Here is a 20,393-nt window from a genome sequence, read left to right on the forward strand (position 1 = left end):
ACCGTTTCAGGCCATTTGGTAAAATAAATAAATAAGAGGGATAGCTTTATGGCTCTCAGATGGGGAGATCTTGATTAAGATATAAAATAATATAAATCATATGGGAATTTACTGATTGGTGGCTGCAATAAAATTGTGAACATATCTTCATTAGAATATACTATAAGACAGTCGAGGTCGCAAGACCGAGGATGACGTACAAATGACAATATAGAGTTTCCAGAATGCAGGAACTATTTCTACAGATAAAACTGCAAAACCCAGAGGAAGGGCTAACACATGAAGAGCCATCAGAGCCATCTGACTGAGGAGGAAGCCTGAACGGCTGGTGTGTTTGGTGTTATTTCATTCTTGAAAAGTCAGATTCTTGAAAAGTCTGACAACACAGAGGTTGTCAAGATGATGAACACCAGATCCCCTTGAACCCCTCCTTGTGGGTTCACAGCAGTGCAACTGGAAGGGAGTGGCAGGGGGTGCAGTTTCCTATCTAGTAAAGTTGAAACTAGGCAGACTTTACCCTCCAGCACCTCCGGGGACAGGCATATGCCCTTGAGAAACACATTTCTGCTGGGAGACATTTTGACATCGCCATAACAGCAGTTTAGATAAGCTTTTAGAAGTAAAACCAAGTGTCCATCGGTAATACAGTGGCTAACAGTGCTGTGGCGTGTTCTTCTGATGGGAATGCTATGTGGCAGTCAGGGAAAATAAATGAGGAAGGTACATGTTCCACATGTCAGGGAGGGGCATTCTCAGAGCAGTTAGTAGCAGGATGTTCCTTTAAATTCAAAGATATAAATGAGTAGTATTATGTGTATACGTATATGGCAAAATAATAAAGATAAGCCAGGAAATAAGAAAGCATTCAGTCGAAATGGTGCACCTGACTGGGTCAGACACAGGTGGACCCAGAGCCTCTCTCTCCTAAATCTGATTGTTGCTTTTAACGCGTAATTTTAAGAGATCTTTAACTTGAAAAAATATGCTTTTAAACAAGATAAGCATATCAGTGCTGGGAAGCTCTATAGAAAAACAAAGACCCAGAACTGTTGAAAACCTCAGTGTTGGTAAGTTGAGCAAGGAGAGGCAGTATTTGGGGATGGTACCTAGTACATCTCCTCAGTGGCCTGGGTACTTGAAGATACTTTGCTGGCTTCCAACAGATGAACACTCATCACTAAAATAGCTAATGTCTTGGGCATGGTGGTGCATGGGTTAAATCCTAACACTTTGGAGACAGAGGCAGGAGGATTACCATGCATTTCTGGCCAATTGACTTAGTGAGTTCCGGGCAAACCAAGACTATAAAGCAAGAAGCTGTCTTAAAGGAAAAAGTAAATAAAACAGTACATAAAAAATAAACATTGACTCATTTTCTAAATTGTTCTAGGGCTTATTCCATATTGGTGATAAAATTCACTTTGTGATCATGAGACTACCGTTATATTTCTTAAGAGAGGCTGTTAGTCTTTACTGTAGTACTCTGCTTAAGACCAAGTAAGTTCCCAAGGATTCAAGCATATTTGACATATGTCACCTCCTCCCCGTTCTGATGTTACATCACAACCGTAGCAGAAGAAGTGTGTCATTGCTAGGCCTTCCTGGAAAACTGAGTTTAAAATAACCTGCTTCATGATCCCTATGATGGCCATTCTTGGTCGTCAACTTGACTACATCTATAATTAACAAAAACCCAAATGACTGATCACACCTGCCAGGTGTGTTAACCAAATCATTTAAAGTGGTAAAACCCACTTCTGATCTGGATCTTTTTTTGTTGTTGTTGTTTTGTTTTTTGTTTTTTTGTTTTTTGTTTTTTTCGAGACAGGGTTTCCCTGTGGCTTTGGAGCCTGTCCTGGAACTAGCTCTGTAGACCAGGCTGGTCTCGAACTCACAGAGATCTGCCTGCCTCTGCCTCCCGAGTGCTGGGATTAAAGGCGTGCGCCACCATCGCCCAGCAAATGTGTAGTCCAGACTGGCCTCGAACTCCAGATCCACCTGCCTCTGCCTCCTTCAACAAATCCTACCGATCTGTGCCACCAGAACCGGCTGATCTAGATCTTTGAGCTGGAAATACCTACCTTTAATCTGGGGCAGCCCTTCTGCTGGAAGCTTATATAAAGGACATGGAAGAAGGAAGCATTTGCTCCCTGCCTGCTTGTTCTCACCCCCGCTAGCAAGTCCGTTCCTCCACTGCCTTAGAGCCTGTTCTTTTGGATTCCAGTGTACACTGAAAACCAGCTGAGACATCCAGCCTTACAGACTGAGCAACTACTGGGTTCTTGGACTTTTCCATTCATAGGCAGCCATTGTTGGATTAGCTAGACCAGCCTGTAAGCCATTCTAACAAATCCCAGGTAGGTAGGTAGGTAGGTAGGTAGGTAGGTAGGTAGATAGATAGATAGATAGATAGATAGATAGATAGATAGATAGATATTCATTCTGTAAGTTCTGTTCTTTAGAGAACCCTTACCAATACAGTCCCTTTGTCCAAGCCCAGTGTCTCTGGTTTGCTAGAGCATAGGACTCATCAGCAGGTAGGGAAAGGATTAAGAGTTTTGATGCTCACTTCAAAGCAAAATGAACACTTATAAATCCACTTAAGGGTCTGGAGAGATAGCTCGACAGTTAAGAGTACTGGCTGCTCTTCAGAGGAGCCGGGTTCAATTCCCAGCATTCACATGGCAGTTAACAACCATCGTAGCTCCAGTACCAGGTTGTCTGACACCTTCACACCAATGCACATAAAATAAAGTTAAATAAATTTTTTAAATTAAAAATAAATAATAAATCCACTTAAGGTTGACTGTGTCAGAGTAATGGTGCAACTGATTGTCTCCCACTTAGGCCCCTGCTGCTGGTCACCAGGCCCTCCCCAGCAGCCTCTCTGATGCTCGTCACTGCTGTAACTTCGTCTGCCTTTGGAGACCACAGGACCCCTGATAACACAACCCATCACCTTTCCATGCAAGCACCCTGAAAATGGGCTATTCTTTTACAAAGCTTTTTCTAGATCTGTGATTTAGGGGGTAACGCAGGGATGGATACTGCTCAATCCTGCTGGAATAGTAGCTCTCAACCTGCAGGCTGCGACCCCTTTGGGGTCACGTGACCCTTTGACAGGGCTCATCTAAGACCATCGGAAAACACAGATAATTACACTATGATTCATAACAGTAGCAAAATTACAGTTATGAAGTAGCAACAAGAATAATTTTATGGTTGGGGGTCACCACACCATGAGGAACTGTATTACAGGGTCACAGCATTAGGAAGGTTGAGAACCACTGTGCTGGAAAGAACCCTTTATTTCACCTTGACACCTGGAAGCTGCTCGGTCGATCTACAGGGAGAGAGTGGACTACAGCTTTTAGAGATATATATTAAATGGACTTGTATGCTTACTTTAGAAATAGCGTTTTCCACATAGCGTGTGTGCACACGCGTGTGTGAGTGTGTGTTTGTGTATGTATGAGAGGGGGAAACTGTGTGTTTGTGTGTGTGTGTTTTGAGTGGCAAACCGAATCTTGTGTACTTAGAGTGCCTTGAGAACGAGGGAGAAAAGATAATCGTCCTTAAATGGGGCTGTGTAAATGAAATACAGGATGTTTACACAATGAAAGGTTGGTCAGCAGTTTAGCTAAGTTTCTGCAGTGGTGCACAATGCTGCATAGACCCTGGCAATTTGACAGCAATCCTGCATTAGTTATATAGAGCTTGTTGCACTCTATAGACTTTAAAAATACAACCAAAATAGATAACTGGATGTTTTTAGCACATTCAGAGGTACTGCAAGATAAAAGGCAAGAAATGGTTCCCCTGGGGCAGAGGGACACACAGTTGGGAACTAACCTTGGGTCAGTTATAGCTTGTAATTGAGGTTGTAGTAATTAGTTTTGGTTTGAGTTTCACAGCTGCTTATATTGGTTTTGTTTTTTTATTTCAAACAAAGTAATTAAGCAAATAAAAGCAGCTATGTATGAACTATCACTGGGAGTGTGTCAGAAAGGCCAGAGTGAGGCTTCCACCCCAAAGCTCACTTGGAAGTGTCTGGTGATCATTAAGAAAAAGCCAAGCAGGGTAAGAGTAAGAGGAACCCAGTCGGTGGTTGCATTTGGTGTTTGCAGGTGTGAAGGCAGACCAAGTCTTGTCTCTGTCCACTTGGATTTCCATCTGGACCTGAGGATTAAATTGTTACAAAATAGATAAACAAGATAAGCATATCAGTGCTGGGAAGCTCTATAGAAAAACAAAGACCCAGAGCTGTTGAAAACCTCAGGGTTGGTAAGTTGAGCAAGGAGAGGCAGTATTTGGGGATGGTGCTTTGTACCTTCAAAGGTAGAACATTAAGAAGGTAGTGTCTTGCCTCCTGTCTTAGTGAAGTTTCTGTTGCCATGATAAAACAGTGCAACCAGAATCATCTTAGGGAAGAAAGAGATTATTTCATTTTACAGCTTGTAGTCCAACACTATGGGAAATCAGGGCAGGAACTGAAGCAGAAGCCTCGGAAGAGTGTTGCTTCCTGACTTGCTCAGCCTGCTTTCCCATCCATCCAGGACCACCTATCCAGGGATGGCGCCTCCACAATAGGCTGGGCCCTCCTACATCAGTCACTAATAAAGAAAATGTCCCGCAAGCCTGCCTACAGGCCAAGCCTATGGAGGCATTTTCTCAGTTGTGGTTCCCTCTTCTTGAATAATTCTAACTTATGTCAAGTTGCAAACAGACAGGCTGCCCCCATATAAACCACGTTTTCCTTGCTATGACAAACACCTGAGAAGATGCACCTGGAGAATGGAAGGCTTATGTTGGCTCATAGCCACTTGCTCTTTTGTTTCTTGGCCTCTGGTGAAGGAGAAATATCATGGCCTGGAGCTTATAATAAAACAAAGCACCTCATGGAAGCCAGGAAAGTGGAGGCAAGGAGATAGAGATGGGGATAATGCAAATGTGTAAAGGGCCAGAGACAAAATGCATCTTCAGGAGCCTGCCCCCAGTGGCCTGCATCCTCCAGCTAAGCCCCGCATACTAAGGTTCCCACCACCTCTCAGAAACCCAGTATCTATAACTGTCAGTGAATTCATCAGTAGTGAGCTTCATGATCCAGATGCCCCCCCCCGCCCCAGACTGTTCCTCTGAACATTCTGGGTACTAGGCCTTTGTGGCATTGCCTTTGGGAGGCGTTGTCAGATTCAAACCATATTACTGCCTTACATTTTTGTGGCTGAAGTTTCCATATTTGAGAATTTTATATGTCACTAAAAATGAAATCTGAATGCCTTTACTTCTGAAGCCCATTTTGCCCATTATTCCTTCTTTGGATCACTTTACACATGAAACTGAGAAGCAGCGGAAAGAAAAGCCTCTCAGGGTACAAGTTTGTCTTACAGAACTTTGCAGTGCCCACGCAGTATCTGCTGAGGTTTGTGAGTTAAAGCAGATACCACTGTGTAGCTTCTTGTAAAGGTTTAAGGAGGAACATTAGCCCCACATATTCTTGCTGTATAAACTCATGTACCATGTAGCCGTAGTCCCTTTCTAGTATGTGGAGAGGTAAGACTGTCGGTAGCTTTTCCCTCTCTCTAACTCACAGCCATCCAGGTGTGCTTCAGGAAAAGAAGATGCCTAGAATAGTGTTGGTACCCAGGGAGGAGCTGGTCCTCACAGCGCGGTTTGCACTCTGATATCAGTGCTGCTGTGTTGATAGGATTTCCGTGTGGTAAGGCGAGGGTCCATGTGCATCCGGGCAAGCGTGTGTTTCATCAGATTCTTTATTGACAAGGTTTCTTTCTTCCCTCTGGAATGAGCCCAGGGAAAAGAAAGTGAGCCTTTGTCTTTCATACCCTGCTAAATGAGGTGATAGTCGGCTAACTAGGACCTTGAGGGAGCATTTCCTCCTCTTGGAGAAGCATGCCATAGTCTCTCCTACAGAAACATTCATCTGAAGGAGCTTGTGTCATGCATGAGGTTCTGATAACAAGCCCCCTTTCCATTTACCCGGTTCCACCTACAGCAGGAAGCATGCTGTATTTCAAGAGTGAACCTGCCTGGTCTGTAAAGGTAGGTAGGTAGGCAGGCAGGCAGGCGGGCAAGCTGGCAGGCAGCATTTCCCTGACATCGGACAATGCAGACTAAAAGCACCGAGGTTTTTGTGCTTGTGTCTCCGCACACATCCTTAGGCTAGTGGCAGCCACCTTCAGTCTCTAGTTGCTGATACAGAACCCGTAAGAAGTGCATTGCGACCACAGAAATGGCAACCACACTTGGCAGAGTTACCATACCCTCCCTCGTCCTCCGTGCTTGTGTATGGCTGCTAACCAGGCATGGCTGTTCTCATGTTGTAATCATTAAATGAAGACACAAATGGATATTGACAACAACTGAAGATGGTTAGCAGTAATGCTTGCTTATGTAGGAAGAGGTGTCTGAGGCTAGGCACCTCAGCCATGTGACAAATCACACTGCTGCGGTGAGGGGTCAAAAGTCACATGAATTTAAATAGCACTCCATCCATTAATTAGCAAACAATGTAATATATACATTGTTGCATGCAACGTATATATAGCTAAGAACTGCAAGCAACAGTTTGCAACATGAACACCAAAGCCTAAAAACACCATTTTCATGGAGTCTCTTAAACATCCTTAAGGAGACAACACAGACACACACATATGTGTACATGCACCTATATTTGCAAATGTAAATACATAAACACATGCACACCGCATACATATACATGAAAATGGAAAAATATTCACCGTCGTTCGTCGTCAGTGATACACTTGTTATCTGTATGAAGATCCACACCTACTTTAAAATTGCTGCCTGAGACCTACAGCTGTTGAGAACCTGGCCAAGAACAAGAAGAGTCAAAGTATGTCCATACAGCTAATATGGGTGTCGAGTGACTCACGCTCTGCACCCTCAGGAAACCTCGGAGTCTCACCTTCCCTGCAGACATCGCGGAAAAGCTTGGCCATGCTGATCTGAAGCCTGCAGTAAAGTAACATCCGGGAACATAGCAGAGGGAAGACCAGCACCACGCCAGCAAGAGACCACTAGAAAAGAACAGTGTTAAGTCGAGATGCAGAACTAAAGCCCTGGGGCCGCAGGCTTGTGGACTCCGACCAGCCCTATCTGTGCTGGTGGCTCTGAGTGTCGCAATATTGCAGGAGAGTGTGGTGATTTAAGACTACCAGGATGGCCTGAAGTCAGCAAGGGAACATGAGTGGTTGTCTATAGTGGGCCTTCTATTAAAAGAGTATGTGGTAGGACAGGTCTGCCTCCAGAGTGGCTCAGGGAAACAAACGCTTTGACCCTTAAGCAGGTCGAGCCAGGGGAAGCTGGGAAAGCTCAGTGCACACGCTGGCTTTTCTGCTCAAGATTCTGTGGAGAGAAGGCTGTTGGCTTCGTTCATTCGCTTCATCCCAGACTCTTGCCCTGCCTTTCAGAACTGCGTATGAACGAGAGTCCAATTCCCAAACAGAACATTTTCCTGTTCGAGAAGTTTCGTAAAGGATGGCGAAATCACACGCTATGTGTGAAAGCGCTTTGTCAACTGTGAACTGATTAGTGGTGTCACGGGTTTGCCTTGTTTTCCTTGCATGGCACAGCTGCTGTCCTACGCTCATAGATTTTAAGTTGTGGCCTTACACCTAGCGGAGAGCTTCTCCTGGGAGTGGAGCTCATGGAAAGCCTGAAGGGTTGCTGAGGTGTGAGGAACGTCATGTGTCATGTTAGTAGCACATAGATAGGCTTCTCCCTACACCTAAAGATTATCCTAGGCGTGCCCTCCACCCTTGTCCCCAGACACTGCAACCAATGTAGTGTGTGTCTCGCTCACCCGGTGCCCTTCACCTCCATGGACTTTCAGTAAATATCGTCAGGCTAGGACCACCTCAGCACTGAGGCCCCTTCTGCCACACCTTTCCCATCTATGGTCCCTGCTCTCTTCGCCTTCTTACGTGTTAACCCCAACAACAGCTCAGCCGATGCAGTGGATGGGACGAGAAGCACGTGTATGAGGGTGACTCCTCGGCACTCTTAACTGACCCCTAGTCCAGTGGAGTTCCAGTTACTAACGGTGCAGAACTGGTCAGCGGCCGTGTCGGGCAACTGTTCTGTCCGCTGCTCTTGTGTTTTCAGCCCATACTCATAGAATCAGCTAGGTATGTTAGTGCTACAACTTCTGTAAAATCCATGCTTCAGTGTAATGAGAATAATTTTCTCTGTCACACACAGGGCTGAAAATTCCCCATGTTGCATGTCCTTTGCTCTTTTACAACCTCACATGTGGTTTTGAAGGAAATAAATTGGCAGGCCCAACCCAGTGATATCAATATAAGTAGCCCCTACACACTGAGTGAAGTTATGCTGCATAAGCCATGAGCACTTGTAGACTTAGGAAATAGGTTTGCACAATCAGTGCGAAGATGTGTGTTCTAAGTAGCTTTGGGCTATTTTAGTAGGAAAGTCTGCAGTAATGAACAACTGTCTGCCCAGAGATGAGGGGTTCACCATCGCTTACTTGAGAGAGCGGGGTTCAAGTGTGTACTTACTGTTCTTTATCTTGCAGCATGCACATCTCTGAAAGCCAACAAGAATTCTTCAGAATGCTGGATGAAAAAATTGAAAAGGTAAGAAGGCAAAATAACTAAGTATACTACATTATTTCAAGATAAATCTACTAATTAGAAGTTGGGATAATGATACTTTTACCCCTGTATTCTAAATCTTTTGGCAAAGGATTGGTCAGGATGTTAAAACAAAACAAGCAAATGAACAAACAAAAGAGTGTATACGAAAATAATGCGTTAGACCCGGGAGTCATAGCCTTCTCCAGCTCACTCTGGTGGGTCAGATCAGGAAGAGGCCGTCGACCACAAAGGAAGGCCACTCCCTCCAAGTCCCCCAAGTGTGTGCATCCACCTGGCACTGCACCAAGTCCTCCAGGTGTCCCGTGCCTATTTCCATTACTCCCCTCCTCTGGGAGTGGCTGCTTTCCCTGCAGACCACACCAGCAGAGCGCTACCACAGATGGCACACGGGGCTGTTGTCTGCTTTTTGCTGAGGCTCAGAGTGCATGAGTAACTTTCCCACACTTGCTCACCTAACACAGTGCTCCCTTAGGCCTCAGCTTCCCTCTCTACAGTTTCAATTACTCAGTCAAGTGCGGTCCAAAAATACTAAAGGGAAAGTCGAATAATAATTTGTAACTCTTAACTAACTCATAACTATTGCCATAATTACTGTTCATGGTCATTGCTCTTCCTGTGCCAAATCCATATATTGGGCTTTATTATTCGTGTGTAAGGATATGTGTACATATCCACAGGGTCTAACTGTCATCCAGTCAGACTGCATACACAAGAGTGGTCACGTCATATTGTAACGGCTGAAAATTCCTCTCACACAGTACTGTTGACACCATTGCTTGTGTGTTTGTGGTGTTGGAGCTGTGCTGTTACACCGTCACACCATTGCTTGTGTGTGTGTGTGTGGTGTTGGAGCTGTGCTGTTACACCATCACACCATTGCTTGTGTGTGTGTGTGGTGTTGGAGCTGTGCTGTTACACCATCACACCATTGCTTGTGTGTGTGTGTGGTGTTGGAGCTGTGCTGTTACACCATCACACCATTGCTTGTGTGTGTGTGTGGTGTTGGAGCTGTGCTGTTACACCGTCACACCATTGCTTGTGTGTGTGTGTGTGTGTGTGTGGTGTTGGAGCTGTGCTGTTACACCGTCACACCATTGCTTGTGTGTGTGTGTGTGTGTGTGTGTGTGTGGTGTTGGTGCTGTGCTGTTACACCGTCACACCATTGCTTGTGTGTTTGTGGTGATGCCACTGTAAAAAGCGTACTGCGCTGCCAGTTGCGTGGAAGGAGAGCACACGCAGTCACGGTACATGGTGCTTGGATCAAAGGGCTCTACTGTTGGTGTGTATGCCTATTACACTGCTGGTAGCTGTTTGAAAATGTATTCCTTCTACTTCCTTGCCACACTGATATCAGTCTCATGCATCTTGGGTATCTTAACCTCTTTAGGTAGCTGACCTATGCCGTCCAGCTCCCTCTCTGATGTTTATCCAACAAAATTGTCTAGTGATGTATTTCTCTAAATGTGTCTTCATCATTACATGACATGTGAGTGTAAACAGGAAAACAGAATATATAGGGTTTGTCACAGTCCCCAACTTCAGGAATCTAATGGGAATCTTGGGGACCTACTCCTGACAGATAATAGGGATGGCTGTAATAATCGGGATTGGGATTCTACTGTTCTGTCTCTCTTCAGAGTCTCCAAGTTGCTTCTCTAGACATGTATGAATTTACATTGACATTAAAGTACACAATTTATCTGTGTGGAAATGTGAACAGTAGCTTGATCTCAAAGGCTTCATGTACTGAATGGAGTATGGAGCCAGGCTGTGTTAACTTACAAATCTGACATTATAACTTACAAACACTATTAAATCCAGAACGTATTGTACTATAGTTAAATCATCACAGAGTTTCAGTTTTGATTGCTTTGCCTCCTTTTCAGTGTGTATGTACTAGTGCATATGTGTTCAGGCACACGTGTGTGTATACATACAGAAGCCAGAAGTCAATGTTAGGTGTCATTCCGTAGAATCTTTTGAGACCAAGTCTCTCAGTGGGATCTAGAGCTTTCCAACTGAGCTAAGGTTGCTAGCCAGTGAGCTCCAGTGATCCACTGGCTCTGCCCCCCCCCCCCAGTGCTGGAATTACAGTCATGCACCATCATGCTTTTTGATGTGGGTCTAGAACTCAGGTGCTTGTGTTTGCATATTGAGTGCTTCATGATGGAGCTCTCTTTAGACCCCCTCCTTTTTTTCTTTTCTTTTCTTTTTCTTTTCTTTAGGATTAGGGGCTCTTAGGCAAGTGTTGCTTGTTTTCAGTTTTTATTTTGATTTATTCTTTGAAAACTTCATACATTATACAGTGTGTTTTGATTATATCCACCTCTCAGGACCCTTCCATCACATCTTTTTCCCAACTTCATGTTCTCTTTTATAATTTTTATTTGCTTTTAACCCACTGAGTTGGATTAGCACTGCTCATATGTGTGTGGACATGAGGGGACGCATAGGAAACCTACCAGGAGTGACACTCACTAAAAACAAAGTGACTTTTCTTCCAGCAGCCAATAATTCCTCAACTGGGGGAGGGGTGGAGCCTTGTAAATGGAAACCTTTTGCTTCCGTGCTGGAAATTTTAACTGGCTTGACATGGTGCAGGTCTTGTGTAGGTGACCACAGCTGCTGTGAGTTCACGTGTGCCACAGCCATGTCATGTCCCAGAATACAATACTTAGAGCATTCCTCTGCACCCTCTGGTATTTAGAAGGCAGTTTGACAACATGACCATTTAGGAAAAAATGTCAATAGATTCTCCTCTATGACTTCCCTAGCCTTGGGTTTTGACCATGATTGCAGTATCTGGCACGAATCCCCTCCCTCCCTCCTGAGGAGAAGACCTCAAATCCAATCGAAAGAGTAGTTGGTTACCCCATTAACTGCTTTGCCACTATTGCAGCAATAGGTGCATCTTGCCTAGGAGGTCAGTATGGTAGCAGGCAGAGGCCAGCAATGGATGAAACCCTTGAGTTTTTCATCCCCAGCAGTGTGCATAGCACCTTCCAGCTCTATGAAAGCCAACCAGGGGGAGAGTTTTCTGATCAGCTCAAGGCTGATTTCTCTGTGTCCTATAACCAAGTGTATGGTGTCTCCAACAGGAAGATCTTGCCATCTAGATACAGTAGGCAAACAAGAACTTGTCTGTAGCCTGCATTGTTTTGGTACCTCTGGGTGTTCTCTGAGGAGGTAACCCATGCCTGGCACTGAGATTTTAACTTAATAACTGGTATCTTTGGAGTACAGCATTATTTACTACATGGGGTACTTCTGTTCAAACTCCTTTTAAAAATATTTCTAATTAGCTTTTATACTAGTGGAGTTTCCTAAGGCTTCTTCATACATCCATAATTATAGTTAGCCCACCCTACGTCTTCTTCACACCATCCACATCCCCATGCCCACTCAGACCCTTAGCTTCTGCTGTTCTCCCCCGTTCCTTCAGAACACTTTGCTTTACTGTTTCCTCTTAGATTTTTGCTTGTGTTATAGGATCGTGAGTTCCCCAGTGGCTTTGTCACACAGACAGCATTTCAGTTAAGCCTTTTCCTGACCCTCATTTCCCATCCCTCTCACTACCTGCTTGAGCTGTTCTTTCTCCCAATATCCCCCTTCTGTTTTTCATTTCACCTGTATTTTACTATTTCCCCTTCCTAGATTCATGTCCCTGCCAATGGCAGTCTCTAATTTCCTAGCTTCCTCGTGCTAAACACAAAGATTTGAAGCAAGGATATTCAGGAGAGAAAATATGTGGCTTTCTTTTACTTTTTTTATGGGTATTTCATCCAGACATCTCTTCCTGAAATCCTGCCTTATGGTTACAATATTTAATGCAAGATAGAGATCATCTTAAATTCATAAGAATTTCGAATAGACCCATTTTCGAAGTGGAACCATGAAAGAATAAATTCATAGTCTTCTTCCATTGAAAGACCAGCAGTGTCAAGGACATCCCAGGAAAACCCGCGGAAACAACTAACCTGGCTCATAGAAACTCCGAGTCTAAACCAACAGCCAAAGAGCCTGCATGGGAGCGAGCTAGGGCTCTCCACATATATGTGACAGTTGTGTAGTTAGTTCTGTTTGTGGGACTCCTAACGGTGGAAGCAGGAGTTGTTCCTAATGCTGTGGCTATCTCTTGGGAACCTGTTTCTCATACTGGACTGCTTTACCCAGCCTTCATAGAAGGGGAAGTGCTTAGTCTTACTGCAACTTGATATGCCATGCTTTGTTGACACCCCTGGGAGGCCTGCTCCTTTCTGAACTGAACCGGGGCTGGGTGGGGGGGTAGAGGAAAGATGAAGGGAAGGAGTGGCAGGAGAGGAGGTGAGGGAAACTGCAGTTGGGATTGTAAAACAAATTCATTTTAAAAAGGAAGACCAGCAGCTACCACCAGTGTAAAAACTAGAGGTGGATAAATTAGTTGAAATGATATTCTGTAGGGTTCTTTGCCTGTATAGAAATATTTTAAGTATTTTTATTTTCAGTAAAATATTGGCATATGTCTTAAACTGACCTTGAAAACTTCATTTCAGATCAATTACCAAGTTTCACATATTGGTTCAAAAGATGTTCAGTTTGCTGATACTGTTTTGTTTAGTAAAGAAAAAAGAAAACTGTTTTGTTCCACTGTGATGATAAAGATCTTTTCTTTTTTTTCTTTTTTTTTTTTTTTTGTTTACTTGGCTCTTTCTGCGACCAGCTTTCTTTTGGCGATTAAGATTTGCCCAGTGGTCCAGGGTAGACTGAAAAAACCAAAACCTGCTTTTTAAGTGCCGACGAGGCACTAAGACCCTTGTGTCCCTTCCCAGCAAGTTTCCGTGATGGAGACTCTGTCTCTTTTCACTCAGAGCGAGTTCATTGTTCCTGTAGAAAGCAAGACGTCCTTCTGCACCTAGGACTAAACCCTGGACTGGGTAGAACATTCCCTAGACAAGCAATATTTTAAATTTAACATGACCAGTGTTCCCACTATTGGACACCTTTTCTTTCTCTTTTGTCTTCTTTTGTATTTAGTTCTGATCATCAAACCCAGAGCCTCCATGGTGCCTGCTGGGCAAGTGTTCTGCTTCTGTGCCATGCCCCAAGCCCAGATATATTTATATGAAAAAGAAAGCTGTGCCTCCATCTGCCATGTACTTGCTTGCTCTGTACAGATAATCCCCTGGCCTATAAGCTATGTCTTTCTCTTCCTCCTCTCTTCTCTACAGTTCATCCTTTTGTGTATGCCGTCTAGGTACAGTTGAAGCATTAAGCATCAAAAAGCAAAATGCTCCATATATATATATGTCTTTGTCTCAGTGCAATCCTTGTAGCCAAAATTGAAGCTGGATTTTTCCATGTAATTTTTCTGGGTTTTTAAAACATTGCTAAGTAGTTCTTTGGTAAGTGCAAGCGTGAAGACAACTATAAGCCAACTCAAATCATATTTAGGGTTTTGTTTTTTTTTTAGAGTTTATTCAGTCCAGTTTCACCTGGAGCTTTGTGCTGAGAGTCCTGCTGAGAAGTTCTGAATTGTAAAAGTTTGTCTCTCCCAGAAATGTCCAAGAATTCCTTTTCTCTTCCTAAATTTTACACCCAGGCCTGTGGAGGTAGAGCCTAGCATCCCTTGACGCATTGACTGCATTTTCTAAATTGTGTAGGGCATGGGTTGAAATGTACCTCCCTATCCTCCTCTCTGGATACCAAATAAAAACATCCACTCTCTGCCCCTCAAAACAGATGGTAAAGCACACAGTGTGCCAGGCCGAGGCCTGCCAGTTATCAGTTATATAGGAAAGCTCACTGTGAAGTCCCTGAACCGCTCTCACCCTGAGTGACTACAGCAGACCCTCAGACTCAGTTAGGAACACGGTCTTCTAAGAACCTGCTAGTGCTCCCCTCCCCATACAGTTAAAATGCTGATCCAGCATCTGTAAGCTTGCATTTTAAAATCCCTCCCTTCTGTTAGCTTAGCCTGCAGCTTCATTTCTTCTCTGTCTTATATAATACCCCACCTCCCAAAGATGGAGAGGTTGGTTTGAGGGTTTATCTTCACTTCTTTTTAAATTAATTTTATAGTTAGTCTTCAAAACAGTAGGCTTCATTATGTTTCTCTGGACACCTACCTATCAAACAACCACTTGTTTACACTTAGAAAATATTTGAGCCAGGCGGTGGTGGCGCACACCTTTAATCCCAGCACTCAGGAGGCAGAGGCAGGAGGATCTCTGTGAGTTCGAGGCCAGCCTGGTCTACAGAGCTAGTTCCAGGACAGGAACCAAAAGCTACGGAGAAACCCTGTCTCGAAAAATAAAAAAAAAAAAAGAAAGAAAAAGAAAATATTTGGGTCCCTGAATGGCCTGATTTCCACGGGCTCAAAACTACACTAGTTGGTAAGAAAGGTAGAAAGGTTATAAGTCTGTGTGTATGAAGTTATTTCAAGGACCCTTATCTATTCTATCAGATTGGGTTCGCGTGACCCACAGCTACAGTCGGTGCATCAGGCATCACGAGAAGCACGTTCTTCATCTGGTTAAGTTCCTTTGATTCTACTGTACAAACACGTCTCCAGGAGGAGCACCAAAACATTCTACACCTGTACTTTCATTCTTGAGGTTTGGAAGTTTGGAGCTGGGCAATCATAGCTGCCTCCTCTCTGGGTACCAGTGAGTGATGGCAGACACAAGGAGCAGGGGAACATATTGATTCAGCATCCACCTTATTAATGATGAATGATTCCCAGACACAGATCCAGAACTAGTCTGGAATACATTTGTAAGATTTAAAACATCAGAAGGTTTGTTGTCAAATTACGTAATATGCACATATGTAATATGAAATATGTGTAACCCAGACTATTAAAAACTCTTACATTACTAGGTATATACCCTTGAAATTCTCTTATATAATGCAATAAATGCCACCATAGCAGTCTGTGTTAAATAGCAAAAATGAAAATTTAAAAAGCTGGAAGCATCTGAACATGCAGCAGCCGAGAAACAAATTAAACCTTCTATATCTTGGTGTTATGCAACAGTTAAAAGTAATGAAGCAGGCCGGGCGATGGTGGCGCACGCCTTTAATCCCAGCACTCGGGAGGCAGAGGCAGGCGGATCTCTGTGAGTTCGAGACCAGCCTGGTCTACAGAGCTAGTTCCAGGACAGGCTCAAAAGCCACAGAGAAACCCTGTCTCGAAAAAAAAAGGAAAAAAAAAAAAGTAATGAAGCAGATGCATAGATGGAACAGTTACAAAATTCAAGTAATATTATTAAATGAATAGAGTACAGAAAATACAATGCAAAAAAGCGTGTTGTAAAGAAATACTGTGATATAGTTATAATTACATTCAGCAGAGAGATAGATAACAGATACCAGTCGTCTGTCAGGTATTGGCAGGCATATGATAAATGCATGTTGCATGCATTCACATTAGTATAGTATGTTCTGTATGAAATATTTATAAGTGGCATGTATTTATATGCTATGTATTTAAATGTTCAGGCACACATAAAAAACAGTATATTTTGTATAGTGTAGCTAACATAGTATCAATATTATAGGAATATTAAAGTCTCTAAAGTAAGCTTGATGCAGGAGTATATCATCAATGGTTGAGGACATACCTATGCCCGAGTTCGAGTCCCAACATCAGAAAAATAAAATCCCAGCACTCGGGAGGCAGAGGCAGGCGGATCTCTGTGAGTTCGAGGCCAGCCTGGTCTACGAGAACTACTTCCAGGACAGGAACCAAAAGCTACGGAGAAACCCTGTCTCGAAAAATCAAAAAAAAAAAAAAAAGAAAGAAAGGAAGGAAGAAAAAGAAAGAAAAGATCTGAGAAGGTAAAGTCTGTGGCCATTGTGATCTCATGTTCTAGGTGGGAAGGTGAAAGACAGAAGCATGATACCAAACACTAGGAGTTCTTTTGTCTAAATGGTAGCTGCATAGTGCTCGCTCCATGCTTGGTACTGCTCTGAAACTTCACTTTCTCAGTCAATAGAAGTCCCTGAAAGCAGGAATATATTATGACAAGATGTCAAGTGGACAAAAGGCAGATTACACAGTGGTCACCAGCCTTGCTCACATCTTCAACTGCTCCCAGTGTGTGCAGCGGTTCAGAATGTCCAGGGAGCATTACCTTCAGGGCAATGGCCCATGTTCTAGGTCACCTAAAACATTCCTTGTAGCTCCCTACGCCTGTGCTAGGTAGACTACAGTACTTCACCTGTAGCGGACAATCTGCACTACTACAGTTCCTTCCGAGCTGGGCAAAGGGCCGGAGATTGAAACACAGACAAACACAGACACGCAGAGACAGAGACACAGGAACACGGGTCATCCTTGAAACAAAAATGCCCCCTTTATTGTGCTCAAGGACAGCTTATATAGGGCTCTTGCCACGCCCCAGCTCTCCAGATTTTTCAGGTACAGCCTCACCAGAAACCACTCCCCTGACATCAGCTGCAGGCTGCTTAAAGCAGAGGAAAACAGGTTGTTTACAGAAAATTCAGGGTCTGGTGGTCTGCAGTCCCCAACCATTCCTGTTTTAGATTTCAGCAGAAACTGTTCCCGAGGCCTCCCGTAGTCATAGTCACAGACAAAGTGAATTGCCTAGACGTTATGAAATGCTCTCCTTGTTGGCCATGGTCAGATTTAATCGGTGTTAATAACCAACCCATTGAGCCCAATAGTCTCCACTAGTGGAGATACACAGTTGATTCTGCCAGCTCAGCCTCTTATGCTTTGTCTGAAATCCACCTGGTTGTTCTCCCTCTAACATGTGTCTTCTTAGGGAATATGTTGGGTCAACTACAGACCCATAGTGAAATGCAGTGGGCCCTGCTCAGTTCCATTCTGGATTTTGGCCATATTGGCCGCCTTTGGCATTCTCTGGAAGAAAGAAGCCATGTGGAAGTACTCTCCTGACCCAGAACTCAAGAGGCCTCTCTACTTCCTGCTTGGTTAGCTCGTGTTCTACCTTTTAGGGTTCTTAAGCTGTCCCCTCTACTTCCTGTTCGGAAAGGAAGGGAAGGCGAGCCTCCTAATGCAGCCAGCAGTGACACAGCCCATGTGGGGAGGAAGGGAAACTTACCATGTTAAAATTGACCATCCTTTGGCCTAGTCTGTGAAGTAGTCAGAGTGGTAAGCTGTGAATAGATAGGCCAGTCACTGTCTAGAGAGTAGCTTTGGGGTGAAGCAGGGAGAAGACGTCTTTAAGCCAGCAACAAGCTGATGACAAGTGGGAGGAAAACACGGATGTCACTCGCCTTCCCAAACGCCCATCCTCACTGTACGTTCTAGGGCAAACACAGTCACTTCCAGCTATAAAGGCACTAGAGAATATGGAATCGCATCTCCATCATGAGGCGAATAAATTTAGATATAGATGTGTCAGTTGTACAAAAGGGAACAAACCTCAGGGAGACAGCAAAGCCCCCACGCACCCAGTAGCTTGTATTAGAGTTCCTGGCGTGGGCTGAGAACTCCCTGACAAGACGATAAGACCCTCGTAGAATTAAGTCCGTCTGGGTAGCTTGGAAATCTTCCACAAAAATTTATGGCACATCTGTTTATCATCATACACCTAAAATAAAAAATCACAGCAGAGAAATTTTAGGAAAAATACTGTCCGGTGGGGAAAGGAGATGAAATGAAAATTATGCCTGTCACAGAATAGAAACTGCAGGAGAATGACATGTAGGTGGACAGAAAAGCAGCTGGGATAATTGGCACCACCATGCCTGGCCTCACGGTTGTTTTCTGGGAACTTTGGTTGCACGTGTTTAAGCTGTATCAGTGGCCCGATTGAATAGAACCTCAAACATCTTCTAGCTGGCCCTTCCAAAAGAACATGGGTTCGAGATGTCTTCGAGAACGAAGACATCCCAGGTTCTTTATCCTGCTTTCTCATCACTGCTCCTTGTGAGGAAAGGCATCACTGAAGCCACGTATGTACCAGTGTGAGACAAAGCTTGGTACGTGGGAGCTTTAAAGCTTCTGAATGGTCCCTATTGCTGGTGGGTGGTGGTGTGGATACAGTGAAGGGGGTAGTGTCTATGTGCCCTGTCCTGAAGATGAGAAGTCCTACACACCAGGGTGGCCACTGCTTATGTTATCATGGTGACCCTTCCTAACGTGGCCAGAGTGCCAGTCCGGAGGCTGTTCCACTCTGCTGCTGCTCACCAACCAGGCCTTTTCCCAACTGGATTAATAATGTGTGAGTCTAATTAGAATAAAGCTCATTAGAGACAGAGACAGCCATTAATGCCTCCATTGATTTCTCTAATGAAATAAGCTGGGGGAGGAGACTTTACCAGGGCAGCTAATTATTTTCTGTTTTCTTCAGCATTTCTTCCGCATTTAAAACTGTTGTTGTAAGCTGTCACTGGGCTGTAAACAAAAACACGGAGCTGAAAGTGGCATTGTGGCTCAAGTGGCTCTGACATTTCCAGCCCTGAGGAAGGCGTCTGCTTCCAGCCCACAACCCTGCCGGGAGCTGTAAGACCTCAGTCCCAGAGGCTGCTCTTCGTTCCCAGCCCCCTACCCATTGTTTGCTCTGCATTCTGGCTGGTGGCTCTTAGATTCTGAAGCTGTCGAATGTGGTTCTCCTGCCCTGTGCTCCTGGTTCAAGGCTGAATGTCCACATTCCACAGAGACTTGGAAGCCATTGCCCAGGATGGTCATTCCTAGAAGGAAGAGCTTGTGAACAAGGGCGCAGGGAAGGGAAGGGAAACTCCCAGTGAATTGATGTACAGCAATTCAGAAGGGGCCATCACACTGTATCAATCAAAATGCTCCTTGCTCCTCTTATCACAGTAAAGCTCTACAGGGCCCAATAGAGTAACAGTCATTCAACCCTGAGCGTGCATGCTGAACACGTAGCATGCATGAAGCTGTAGGTTCAGCCCCAGGACTGATAAAGAAGACAAACCGACTGGGCATGATTCCACATACGCTTCACCTAGAAATTCCATAAATGAATAAAAACGATGACTAGTGAGAAGTGGGATTCTAGTATCAACTTCTAACCCCTTCTTCCTCACCCTGGCCTTTTCTTCATTTCTGTACTGTTCTAGAAGCACAAGCCAGTCTGACCTATATTACTGTAGCTACAGATGATACAGCTGCATTGTTAAAGGGATGAGGCTTCCTCCACTGGGGTCCAAAACATGTTGACAGCTTCCTTCTCCTATCAGAACACCAGGGCAGTTTCCAATTACTGACACTCCCCAGCCTCCTCTCAAGGAGGGGTATCCACAAGTGATGTGATGGGAGACACACAGGATTCCATTAAACACCAAAGGACAAAGGTGAACGAGAAACGTCCCCTTGAGAAAGGGAGGCCAACATTGTGGACAAAATCCCTGTACACCTGTTGGGGTAAACCACAGAGAGAGTAAGAGAAGGTTCTTTTTGGATCATCTGGGGACAGGGTGACAGCAGGCAGTGACCGTTGCAGAAGTGTGAGGGCAGGGAGTAGTGAGTGTATGGCAGTAAATGGCTATTCGGGCACAGAGAAGGCAGGACATTGCTGGAGTTGTCTGTCTGGCTAGTGGTAGGCAGTACATGAATATATATTTGGTTTTCTAAGATAAGCTTTCGCTGTGTACCCCAGACTGTCCTGAAACTCACTCTGCAGACCAGACTGGCCTCGAACTCACAGAGATCTGCCTGCCTCTGCCTCCTGGGCGCTGGAATTAAAGGCATGTACCACCACTGCCCAGCTATAGGAACATATCTTAATACCTGTTTTCAAATAC

At 44.4% G+C, this 20,393-nt stretch overlaps 1 protein-coding gene across 1 annotated transcript in view; it reads left to right on the forward strand.

The window, feature by feature from the left end:
• The window catches only part of C5H1orf21 (chromosome 5 C1orf21 homolog), a 205,019-nt gene that overhangs the window by 169,599 nt on the left and 15,027 nt on the right, over positions 1–20,393 (forward strand). Inside the window, exon 5 of the mRNA XM_057769664.1 lies at positions 8,576–8,636. Coding sequence (XP_057625647.1) covers positions 8,576–8,636 — 61 coding nt within the window. The remainder of the gene's footprint in view (positions 1–8,575; positions 8,637–20,393) is intronic.

The sequence above is a fragment of the Chionomys nivalis genome, chromosome 5 (genome assembly GCF_950005125.1).
Source record: "Chionomys nivalis chromosome 5, mChiNiv1.1, whole genome shotgun sequence".
NCBI classification, from domain to species: Eukaryota; Metazoa; Chordata; class Mammalia; order Rodentia; family Cricetidae; genus Chionomys; species Chionomys nivalis.